Genomic DNA, 13,765 nt, shown 5'->3' on the forward strand with positions numbered 1-13,765 from the left:
CTATTAGTTTAAAATATGCTATGCTATTTAAAATAACAGCCATTTCGAGCCGCGCCTGCAATTTCGCAACTTGCATCTCTCTGCGCTCTGCCTCCGGCTCACACACACACACAGACCTCACAACACTTTTTAAATCCCCTACAGCGCGAAACATAAGTCCCGCAAACGCGGCGCCGTGCTTAGTTTCGAAATAGTTTAGGTACTAGGTGATCGCGTTGAACTTGAAAATAAAGGCGTTTGTGAAGCTCATTTGCAAATTGCCGCGGCTCATTTAAGAAAATGACAGCTCAGAAGAGACTGCGCTTTAGTTTGGGGTAGTAATAATAAAGACATAGGATGATCATCATCACCTTTTCTGTTACCACTGAAATATAGATGTAATGTATTTCCAAATCTAAACCCATCTTATGCGCAATGTTGCCTAATAGACTGCAACACGATAAAACCAATGGATTAAACGGGCACCTTCAGAATGTGTAAAAGACGCACCGGCCAAAGCAGGTCTCGCACTGTGTTTGTTCTAGAACAAATGCAGAAAAGATATTTAATGCTTGTATGAGGCATATAGGCCTACGCTGAGTTTTATTTATTTATGATGAGGTGCGTTCTAATTAACAATGCAATGCAAGTGAACGTGCCGTGTCGGCGCCTTCATGCACGGACCGGTAATTATATACTCTGCTATATTTGCTTTTTATTTATTAAATACATGCATTTGGTTGATGAAACATTTATTAAAATTAAGATACAATTTATACAAAACGAAATTCACTTTAAAGAAATGCTTTCTACAAAGCAAAACTTAATAAAGTGGTAAAAATCATGGCTGAGGATTTACAGAAACAAAACTTACTCTGCACTTTACTGTTAGCCTAAAAGACATAAATGTTAATTAGAATAATAAGAATTTTAATTATTTTATTGCTGTATTTTATTTACTATTCGAATAAAGGAATTTATCAAAAAATAGCCTGTAGCATTTACTTTTCGCAAACCTTGTGAGCATGCGAAACCAAACGCAGTGACCTCGTGCCAAATGTTTTTTTTATTGGTTTATAAAGTACAAACAGACCAGTTATGAAAAACTGAGTGTGAGGGATTTGTTCACTTCACACAAAATGATCTTGGAAAGAAAGAGAGGACTATATAACTGTAGGTTTAGTCCACTGTCTATAGTAGCCTAATTTACAGATCCCTTTTTTTAACCGACAACTTTGACCGGTTAACGTTGATACGGTCAACCATCGGTCAAACGGTCATCGGTTAACATCCCTAGTATAGCCAGAGTTTTGTTTAAGACGAATTCCCACAGAGATTCTCCATCAGAGAGGGCTTGAAGTCTGTATGGTCATGGTAGGCATGTGGTGAGCTCGGCTGTCGGGCTTATGGGGGCTTTTCTGTCTCTTGTGCTGTGAGATGCGTTGTAAACCAGAGACGAGCTCTGCAGATGAATTGAATTTCAAGATTTTCCTCTTTGTATTCTGTAACATTTGCAACGTGAATGTCTTTATTGCAGCAAGGGTACAGTTGTCAAATTGTGAAAATATTCCAGACGCACCCATTTTTGTCAAACCCAAAAAGCAATTTTACACTCTCAATTTGGCTTTTTATATGATATGTACAGATTGCATTTCATTGTTTTTGTTTATTTTTTTAGCTTTTCTTCTTTTCCCTTCTACCTTATCTTATTTTACGTATAAAAGAAGCTTACTTCTGAATGTGCCTAACATTTTACACAGCCTTTCCCTAGTAATGGCACTATTCCAGGACCCCACAGTTAAGGTCGGGACAGGTTGGGTCAGCTCACCTTACTTTGACTTGGTTAGCTTTTCCATCAAGTTTAGTAACACTTCGGAGTGGGAGGGATTATAGACGTGTCGTTATATTTGCGCTGCCTACTGCTGTGACATCATACAAGTGAGAGCGTTATTGGAATGCTATACATTCCCATACATTCATTTATTTCTCAGTCCGCCACAAAATTAAAATTTGCACACCTCTGGCGTCAATCGATGGGCTCCGCTGAGCCTCATTTAAGTTGCATTGAAGCATATATGCGGACGTGCACGTCGCAAATGGCCCACCACAAATTGCAAATCTGAAAACAAATGGTATGGTGTTCCTGATTTTCAACCTGTGGATGTCTTTCATTGCTAAAAGGGAGTTTAGGAACTTACAGCAAAGCACAGATGACAATAGGTTTACTCAAGACAGCGCAAGCTAGCATGAAGGTAAAGCTAATCTTTTACATTATAGTGATGACGCTGGTAGTGACAATTCTCTCAGACTCATCAGTGATCTACAGTGTTTTTGCATCACGTTTTGGTATCAGCTTGGCTCGCTTGGAACCCCAACCAAGGTGGTACTAAAAAAAGTATCGGGTACTACGTACTGCGCCCAGTGGAAAAGCCCCCAAAAGCAGACCAAACCCGTCCCAAACTGTGGAAACTATGCAATGGAAAAGCACCATAAATGTGTTTTTCTGTTTTACCTATACAATACACAAGTACAGTTTATCACATTTATACAACCTATTGATCAATTTATAAGTTTGTAATACTTATTATAAACTAAATGTTATATTTTACAAATGGAGTGTGTATGTGCATGTGATACCGAAGATTTAAACTTGCCTCTTGTATTTGATTTTGGGCTTGAGTAAATCACATCCTTTAGCAACATAATAGAGACAATTTAATCTAAATCTAATGAACATGGGCGTCGGAACCACCCACTTTTTTAGACCAGTGATATTGGACCCACCCACTTTTTCCCTAATTTAGCGCATATGTCTGTTCACTGGTCAAAGAGCGCCATCAGTCAAATCCATGCAAATTCCACTAGAGGATTTCCCTAATAAATTAAACTCCATCCCGTATTTTAGCTACAACCTTGACTTTAACTCTGCTGCTTCCTCAAATTCATTCCACTTGCCTCATTTAAAGTCCAAACAATTTAAACTCCATTCCGTGTTTCCGAACATTTCACTACTTTCGCCTGATGCACACAATAAGGTAAACAACGTTTTTAGGCTGTAAAAGCAATTGTTTAATTAAAAGCCACCAGAAAATTACATCTACTCCAGTAAATGCTTTGGACCCACCCACATTTTTTCTGCTTCCGACGCCCATGCTAATGAATAACAAATTAATCTGATGAATAAGCATTCTAGGGGCGTTTTTTCCTCATAGTGCTTAAATTTAGTCCAAGATTAAAATGCTTGTTTAAAGCCTGGTATACACTGTGTGATTTTAAATAGTCCTTTAGGAGTTTTGCTTGCCACACTGTTCGATCAAGATCTTAGTTAAGTCCATGTCACATTGTATGATTTCAGTTACCATCAATGTCAGACTGTTTGAGTTAAAAGACTTTAAAAAATCGGACGCATGCAAACTTACCCGTCCGTAGTTTTACGTCACTGATCGACGTAAACACACGCTGAAGCGAAGGCTAGCGAACCAAAACAACATCTAGCGTTCATTTTAATCATGACGTGTCTCGAGCATAAAAAGAAGAAAAAACGAAGGAGACAAGTACCTGTCATGGTACAGTGGCGATGACACATTGTATAAACACTCTTTATCTCACTCTTTAACTTCACAAGTTTCTCCTCCTGCTGTACAGTCCACCTGGCTCTTTTTGACATTTGTCTGTGTTGATTTGTTGTTGTCGCACAAATTGCGTCATCGGGTTCTATGCTTTTATTGGTTCTTGATCTGCTGGTTGTCGTAGGGAGATGTCACACAGCAGGATTGCGTCTCAAAATTTCTGACACTGCCAGAGTTTTGTCGGGGGATAATTTTGATTTTGCAACAATCATTAATCGGCTGTCGGTGAACATGTCAAACTAGCGATAAAAGACAGCAGATTTTAGCCAAGGATTCCAGGAATCTTTTAGGATTTCAAAATTTGTCCCAGACAGCTAAATCGTGGCTGAAATCTCACAGTGTGCACATATCTTAAAATATATCAGTGTCATTATTTTGTCTCAACATGCACACCAGTAATGTTTTTTGTAAGGTTTGTAAAAACTACTTAAATGTCCTAATAAAAATAAAGCCTAGTCCTGGATTGATCTTAACCCTGTCCGAAAAACCACAACTTAAGTTGCATGTGGCATATGAATCCCCCCCACAAAAAGTAATTGTGACATTGTTAGTACTGCACTTTTCCAGTATGCTTATTTCATACTATTGCTCAAGTAGTGTGAAACTTTCCATGTAGCTTGAAGCACAGCATTAGCACTTAATACCTCTTGGCTTCAGTTTGTCAGTATCTTCGGTGATTGACCCGTAAACAATATAAATGTCTTGCAGAAAACATTTACAATCTGTGATAGCCTGTAGCAGCTGCTAAACAGAAGTAGGATGACTCAATGTTAGCATTTTACATGAATCGCAGATGCATACTTGTAATTTAAGTTGCAATGTTTGGCTTCAGGGTCCAATTTAGCTCATGACAGCATGTAGCTAAAATTCTTATTAGCAAATGTGAAGCTGACAAGTGTGTGCCTACAGCCCTAGACACATCCACGGTCTTCTGTTTAGAGTACCGAATATCCATTAAACATCCGCAGAGGCCACTTGAATTGTCGTGTTTGTGGCTCATTAGCGGTTGAGTGAGAGGGTTAACATGGTTCAGGATTTTTTCTGCAAGTATTGTGACATCTAGCTGGACCCAGAGGAGTCTGTCAATATCAAAACTTGTTGGTTTCACAGACGACTCTCCTGCTGGTCATCTTTGTCTCCCGGGGGAATTTAGTTATTCCTGTATCTAACTTTTCTCTGTCTATCAGGTCCATGCCGTTTAGCAAAAGACAAGCTGTAGAGTTGTGTCTTTGAGATATTGCACACACTTCTCACTTCTCGTGCAGCTCTGCTGAGTAGTTGTCTGCATTTGTCAGGAGGCAATGAAAGTCGGCACACAAGATCCTCGGTTTCATTTATCTTAAATGCAGAGTGAGGTACAACACTTGTCAGTCTATGAAATGCTGCGGCTTCCAACCAATCGCAATGAATTAAACTGAAGTCTACAGTCGATGGAGAAGTAAACACTTAACAGAGGAGGGAAAATTTGTGTCTGCCTAGATTGGTGCAGGGGGTCGATATGGCAAAGATAATAGATGTGTAAAGCAGCTCTCTTATTTAAATGTTTAAAAAGCCAATGATGCTATCAAAATATGCATAACACCTTGACAGCCTCGACCTTTTTGATAATCTTTTGGTGATAAATTTTTGTCTGTCTGTGCTACTGAAGGTCCTTGTTGATAGAAAATGACATCCCGACAAAAAAACGAAAAGAAAACAGTACATTCACAGTGGGACACTCCGGTATCTCTTACTGTGTGTTCACACACGGTGAGCTCCGTTAAACAGCGGCGTGTCTTGGACGGAGGGTTGAAATCAGGTCAACTTTATGGTAATGAGCTATGGCGCGGTTCGGCGCATCAAAGCGTCCAATACTCTTTTTTATAGCGTCATTGTCATGTGTGTTGCTTGCGTTTTTGCTCGTCGAGATATCCTGTGTGCATCATGTGTTTTGTCAAAATAAGTGCCTGCTGCACACATGTCAAAACCGTTTATGATAAAAGAGACGCTCACATTCACAAAATACATGCAAGACACTCCCTTAACAGTAAACTCTGATTATACATAAGATTATGACTGGCTACATACATGTTGTGACGAACTTCCCATCAAACAACCTCGAAAAAAGAAGTCACTGGCCGCCAATGCATGCACCTAATATTTTTTTTTTATTTACACCGTGGATTTTGTGCGCTGATGTGAACAAACTGTTATTTTAATGAGAGGTTTGACCTTGTTTTCCATATTACTACAACACCTGCACATTTAATGAAATATAATTACTACTTATAGACTCACTCACAGGCTACACTATGCTGTCTTAGCTTAGCTTGTTTCGGTTGGATCAGCATGCTTAGCCATGCATGTGTAAGCGTCATTTAGAGATAATGGCTAATAATTATTCACTGATATGTTTGTAGAGCAAAAGGCGGCACATGAACCAAGGTCTCTTTGCTGTCAGTTTTCTGACGTGATGAGAAAATGTGACATGGTGAATATGGGCTTATTTTTTTCATGAGGTCAATTGAAAGATGGATCATTTAAGAAAGGAGACTACTGTTGTGTCTGTGCTTTCATTGTCAATCAGTCTTCCATTATTTTGGAGGTCACCGACTCTGTGCCTCAGGCTTGTATTTCTATAAAAGAAAGATAAATAAATCACTATTATCAGCGTGTTCTGACTCCTGCATTTCAAGGAGGATTTTCAGCTTTTTAACCTTTTTGTAGAGTCAAAGCAAACTGTTCTCATTTTTGAGAAACACAGCATTTGTTTTTCTTTGTCTAGTCATAATATTCATGCATAATAGACTTAATAAAATACATAAAGAAATCATACATAGCATTTTATTAAAGAATGCATATACAGCGGGAAAATAAGTATTTGACATATCAGCATTTTTATCAGTTAGAGGATTTCTAAGGGGGCTATTGACACAAAATTTCCACCAGATGTAGCCATCAAGCCAAATATTATATTCATACAAAGAAATCAGAACATTTAAGTGTTCAAGTTGAGTCATAATAAATAAAGTGAAATGACACAGGTAATAAGTATTGAACACATGACGAGTGCAAAATGGCATAGAAAGCCAGGAGATCACTTGAAATCTGTAAGTATTGAGAGGGAAACCCTGCCCCCTATCAGTACTAATTGATATCAGCGACTTATTTTCCCCGCCGTATAATATATGCAAATATGGTGGAGGCCTATGAAAAGCTCAGATGCAAAAGCCACTAAACACCACCTCCATCAAAAATTTTATAATAATATTTACTGAAATGCTCTTGGTACGCACAATATGTTAATCAAATACTTCTGCGTAATGTTTGCCTCAGGCATTTAGAAATACCGCTTTGTTGGCAGAATCTGTTAAACACCATGTCGCTTTTTCAGCAAAGTCCTCAAAGTACACAACCATCTATCCTACGTATTTAAACTTGAGTCACTTGTGAGTACTTGGACTTGAATACATCCCGAAGAAGGCAGTCACATGCATTACAGTGCCCCCCAATGTGTATTTTAGTTTCTTGATTTTTTTTACCTTTTGAATCACCTTTTATCATTTGCAGTGTTTCTAGTGGATTTGCAACGCTTGACCAAAGAAGTTGATTTTTTTTGCATCAAACACAGTAAAAAAAATTCAATACTAATGAAAATATGGTTACTTAGACATTTCAATTATTTACTAATAACCTTTTCATTGCCATTGAACTTTAATTATTGAACCTAAACAAAATAAACTATAAAAAATGCTTATTTACAAGAAACAAGATGCACTTTATATATAGTCTGTATCGAATAATATCATTTTTATTTGAGGTGATTTTTTTACACCATTCCAACATTTAAATTTTACAATTTTAATTACAGTTTTAACCCTCAGAACAGAGCAGTGATTGTTCATATGTTGTGCCTTCCCTTAATTGAAGATAGACAGTTTCTATGGCAGAGCCCAGGAGAGCAGCTTTGGCATTACGGTCTAATTAAATACATGTTTTACTGTGCTTCTCCTTGAGGCAACCATTGCGCCTCGTCTCCCCCCGTGACCAGACTGGAACGAGAATGTTTCGTTTCTTTTAGCGATGCTACCATGCCGACGGCCATAAGCCCAGCGGGCTCTCGCTGTGTCCCCTTCATTACATCAGCAGCTCCGCTCCGCCTCGTATCAACACCATGCAGGGCCGTGCACAGACCTTTTGAGGGGCATGTGCTGAAACTGAAAAAGGGCACCCCCTCCAAATAAATATCACTTAATAATCATCTTAATAGCTTTATATTTATTCGCTATTAATGATTGAAAAAAATCACTATTAATGAATGAAAAATGACATTTTATGATAGCTTGGCATTATACAGTGCAAAGGATATCTGCCCTTGTAAGTTGGCTTTAACAATTTACATCCTGGGTGTTTGTCTGTATTAGGCCTATTTGTTGTCATGTGTTTGTGAAGTGCTCTTGTGTACTCGCTCTTATTTAATTGTAGAATATATTAATTTTAATTTTTTAAATTTTAAAGTTACATAAAAATATGTTTGAAGAAAAAAAAAGGTATTCTGTTTGGTTTTATAAGCTAATTTTTATTATTTTGTTAACATGTTTATGTATGTGATTGAGAAGAGGGGGAAATAGGAGATTAAAGATCAAAATAGGAGATTATACTATACTATAGCCATACCATTAGCATATTCAACATGTATCTCTGCCTAAAAACTGTGCTGAGGACCAGGAACCTTGGTCTTTTGAAGGTGCAAATAACTGCATTACTGAAAAATATGCTAAATACTAAATAGACTTAACTCTATGCAGTTGATTTCAGAATAAAAAGTTATGAACCAAATAATCATACAACAATCATACAACTCCCTTATCATACAACTAATTCAATGCATAAGATACATGCATATACAATAAATTATATCCAGATTGCATACTGTAATGAGTGACAGTGCAATATAATGTACATACTTGTATCCTTTACACGTTTTTCGTCTCTATCCAGTTTTCCCAACTGGGCATCTGATGTCTAAGACCTTTCTAATCTAATCTGATATGTTTTTGGTGTTAATGTAGGCTAGACATTTACCCGCGCGGGCGCGTCTTTTCGCGTGAGATGTGTTGACTTTAGTTTAACGATTGAGTCATGCAAAAAAAAGCGATAAAAACCCGACCATGCATTCCGTATTGTTGTCACGGGTGCCCTTCACATGGGTGAACACTTGTTTAAAAACTGCTCGCGCTTTGTCAAAAACTCAATTTGGTCGCAGTTTGGAGCCCTAAGTGCCCCCTGATTGCCCACTCGACCAATCCCGTCTGGAAAATTCGGCTCTGCTCAAATTTATAAAACATGCGCCGTTATATACATACTAGTGTTTCTTTCGTAATGAGACAGCATTGTACTCAAACAACAAGATACTTATTTACCGTTGCAAGACGTTCAGCTGCCTCTGACTGCTGTGGAACTTCAGCTCGCTGCACTCAGGGGGCGGAGTTAAGAGGTTTGACAGACAGTTTTTTGCGGATCCAAAAATATTTAGTTTTTTAATAATTTTATTTGATAAATATATTTGTAAAACACACAGACAGACGTAAGTGATTAACAATAGCATTAATTTTTATATATAAAAAAAACAATAAAACACCTCCAAAAAAGGGCACTTCGGAGTGTAAGGACAAAAAGGGCATGTGTTCTGCACAGGTTGAGCCCTATCTGTGCACGTGCCTGACACCATGATTAAAATGTTGCTGGTGATAAGAGGATATGAAGGTCAAGCTGCAAAAACCGTGGCGTGGAATCTTAAGACCTCTAGCTGAACCGAACAGACGAGCTTGAGGGTCTCATCAGGATGCCAAGCGTGCCGGAAACTCCTTGCAGGTCGCCGGCGCTTTGTTCGGTCGCCGTTCTGGCCTTGTTAGAAAAGCTGGCAGCAATTCTGACAATGCATAGCTAGCTTGGCCACTGGAAATGTAGCGTGTCATTGTAAAACAACCCATTTTTATGGCTTATACTCCTTCGTAGTTTTAATATGTCTCAGAAGTCTATTACTCGCTGTTTATGTGCAGTTTAATGACCCGCTGTAATATCAGTGACTAATTTGCATCATATGTCATTATTCAGCATGAGCCTTTATGTGTGCAAGCAACAGATTCATGCTTGGCTGACAGGTGTCAGTTTTAAAGAGGATCTCCTCCTAGACATCTAATAGGATCTTGAGATTTGACATGCCCTTCTGCTAAATTAAATATATATATAAAAAACTTTAAAGATAATGAGATGCAAATCAGGGTGTCTGGAGAATAATGCCCTCTCATTTATTCTGCCCATGTTTACCTGCAGCGACCGAGTAGTCATTTGTCACTTCGAAGCGTGATTCGGTGCATCACATTTATCAGCCCCTGCACGCATATCTCTTCGGACACAGCACTTTAATGGTTTTAATAATGCTTCTCCATGCTCACGCAGAGCAGACCATACACATGTGTGAGAAAGAGAGACGGCAGACATCAAGAGCCCGGTTATGCCCATAATCCGTGCGGAGTCGTAGCCTGGAATGCGGTACATCAAAGACGAGCGACTGATTTACACCTCTTGATTTCCCGCAGTGTCACTTTAATCTGTCAGGATGATGGTGGGCGACTTTAAAGAAATAGTTCGACATGTTTTTCTACTTTGGACTTTCTAGTGTTTAAAAGCAAAACTTATCTATTTTTATATGTGAACTTCTGGCAATACATTCATGACATAACTTCTGGGTGAAGTTTGCTCTTTGACAAACTATTTTGTATATTAAGTTTAAATGCATTTTCTGTCTTTTTATTTTTGATATCATTTACTCTTATTTGAAGTTATTGTAATTTTATTGTAATATTAATTTACTTTTTTAATTATAAATCGAGCATCTGTTTTAGTGTATCCATATCAGGGTTATATTCATATAGTGTAGTGTTATATTTTTTTAAATCTTATCCTCATTCAAAAATGTAATAACAGTAAATGCTGATTTGACCTGTTTATGAGCCTTTTTTTATACTGACCAGCTTAAAGTTTTAAGGATATATTATGGTCCTATAGCCAAACCTGTACACACAACACATATACACTGTAAAAATAATGCAACATGAAGTTAAAACAACTAAGTTTTGACCTGTGATAAGTTAACATAACTAAACATAAAAACAAGTTGAAATTGTTTAACTTTATTTTTCAAGTTAAAGTAACATAAAAATATATGTTGATTTGACAAAATGCTGCATTTTTTACAGTGTACATTTTTACTACATACAGTAAAAACACATCCATAGTTTTCTGTTGTTTTCTGTTGTTTTCATATACAATGCCACACGCATGCTCACACATAAACACAAGTGTAAGTCAAGCTGCTTTATTCAGACTGGAAAACAGTTTCACATAACACTATTACAATTTCTTTACGTCACAACTACATCTGTGCAACCCGATCCATCTTTTTCCTTTTTGCATACAGAATCAATTTGTGTGCTCAGAGAGCGAACTGTGAATGCAAGCCTGTCTGTCTTGTGTTGATGTGAGACAAATGCTTGCAAGCCATAGTGAATGAATTATCAAATCAAATGGAAACATTTAAAGCACTCTTGTCGTAAATGAGTAAAACATTTAGGTGCATTGGCATTTATTGTTGATTATATACTAGATAAATATATTTTATCGAAGAGAATGGTCTCACTTGTACTGGAATTATACAGTGTTTTTGTAGTACTTTCATGATTTCATAAAACTATCCCTAAATTCACTTACAGCCACATTACTGTACACACTGCACAATATGTCCTCAGTTGTTTTTGTCTATAGATTATTCAGCTTTTCTGTCTCATTGAAAGTGTGACCTGTCTGTAATTATTCCATCTCCAGTGGGACAATTATATATAACCGATCTTTCGAGAGGGGATAAAAACAGAATAAACCGAGAAAAATAATGATGTGGATTTTGCTAAATCCTTGACACACTGTGCAAGGTTTTAAAGTCACTTTCAGAAAGCTTTGCAGAATACCGCCACATGCAGATGCACATTTCCTTGGATGCAAATGATTTACAAGGTCACTCTCCTCTCTAAGTGCTGGTTCCAATTTTTCCCCTCTCTCGGGTGTAATTGAACTTCGCAATTGAAAATCCAAAGGGCAGATGTTTTATTTCCTCTTTTTCTCTTTCACCGTGACAGGTGCAAGTGCAACCTTCACGCCAACAGCTGCGTCTTTGACAAAGAGAAACTGACTTGCGAGTGCGAGCACAACACCACGGGGCCCGACTGCGGCCGCTGTAAGAGGAATTATCAGGCCAGGGCTTGGAGCGCTGGATCCTATCTTCCTATCCCCAAGGGCACAGCAAATATCTGTGAGTACACACACGCACATACACACACACACTCCTATTCCACTTACCGGAAAGAACAATACAGGCTTTATGTGGGGATAACAAGGCACGGATCCTTTTTCTGACCATAAACCATCTTTCTTGCTGCTGTCCTACCTTTCACAATGCGCTCATGGTGTCTTTTCAAAAGCCATTACCCTACTTCCACTTAAAATAAGGTCCTCAATGGTATTCTGTCACGGAGCATTCACATTTACGTCTAAACTTTATGAACACAGTATTAGTTTTTACCTCATTCTGGGTTTTATAAAATTTTAAATATTGTACAGTAATTATGTTTTCTTGCACAGTGCTTCTCCTTTGCATTTTGTCCAATACAAATAATACATTTAATTGCAATTTCTTAAAACACTACTATGCTTTAACAGTGCTTTTTAGTATGTTTAAATTGCTATGTAATGTAATTCGTTTATGTAAACATTTCTCAAATCAAATACTAAGATTTTCAATTGATTTTCATGTGGACCCAATTCATTTAACAGATTTGTGACCCTGCATGTGAAAAATCCAGTCAAAGTCCAAGTCATTTAGACAATGTAAAGAACATACTTTGAAAATATAACCTTGATTTCTTGTGAAAGATTAAGGTCATGTCAAAAGTTGAAATTATAGTAAATTTATTGGTGGATATCAAACTTTGAGACTTTAGCCCGAATTTCACAGACAGGGTCACATATGATATTCGCATAACTAGGGCTGCAACTAGTGAGTATTTTCATAATTGATTAATAGGGCGATTTTTTTTCTTTAATCGGCTAATCTGATTTAAATGTATTAATTTACTCAATTAGATTTTTCACTTTTTATGACTAAATAAGGCAGTAGATTAGGGTTTTCACGTGTAGAAGTGTACTTGTACTAGTTGTAAAATCATACACTACCACAGAGTTTTACTAATATAGGGGCTGTTTTTCCGGACAGGGATTAGACTAGTCCTAGACTAAAATAAATGTAAGAGCTGTCCAAATTTAAAACAACTTGCACTGACGTAGCTTAAAATATATCAGTGCCCTTTGTTTTGCCTCAAAATGCACACAGGTAATGTTGTTAGTAAGCCATGTTTGTTAAAACTATTATATTTCCTAATTAAACTAAAGCCTAGTCCTGGTTTAAGCTAATCCCTGTATGGGAAACCACCACCCCATAATGTTTTTCATTTTGCTATTTCATACCATCTGTAACCCATCTCTAACATCAACCTGCAGACACAGTTTAAAAGTACTGCAATTCAGATCTCCACCGAACCTTGCCACGTACCTGGCGATGTTGCCTTGCTTAACCAAGCTGATCGTGTGATAAGGATAAGCACCTGATAAACGTGCAGCTTGCGTTGTATAAAGGTGGACCCGTGTCCAACGGTGGTGCGGGAGCATGTGATGTCACAGACCAACTAATGGTGTGTCGATAATTATCGATTTTACAGATTAGTTGCTGTAGCCCTACATATAACATTAACATAGATTTTAAAAGTACTTTATGGGGTGGTTTCCCGGACAGGGGTTAGCTTAACCCAGGACTAGACCTTAGTTTTATTAGGAAATAGTTTTAACAAACATGCCTTACTAAAATCATTACTTGTGTACATGTTGAGGTAAACAAAGGGTACTGATGTATTTTAAGATAATGTCAGTGCAAGTTGTTTTTAGTTTGGACAGCTCTTACATTTATTTTATTCTAGGACTAATCTAATCCCTGTTCGGGAAACCACCCCTATAGGTATTAACATAATGACATATAACCCAAGACCCTGTCTTAAAGAAAGGCAACTTTT

General features: G+C 37.6%; 1 protein-coding gene across 6 annotated transcripts in view; it reads left to right on the forward strand.

Annotated features, from left to right (window-relative positions):
* Positions 1 to 13,765, forward strand: part of ntng1a (netrin g1a) — a 118,586-nt gene that overhangs the window by 73,609 nt on the left and 31,212 nt on the right. For all 6 annotated transcript variants that reach the window (XM_065258493.2, XM_065258498.2, XM_065258492.2 and 3 more), the window contains exon 4: positions 11,783 to 11,955. In XM_065258493.2, the coding sequence (XP_065114565.1) occupies positions 11,783 to 11,955 (173 nt within the window). The remainder of the gene's footprint in view (positions 1 to 11,782; positions 11,956 to 13,765) is intronic.

The sequence above is a fragment of the Paramisgurnus dabryanus genome, chromosome 22 (assembly GCF_030506205.2).
Source record: "Paramisgurnus dabryanus chromosome 22, PD_genome_1.1, whole genome shotgun sequence".
Taxonomy (NCBI): Eukaryota; Metazoa; Chordata; class Actinopteri; order Cypriniformes; family Cobitidae; genus Paramisgurnus; species Paramisgurnus dabryanus.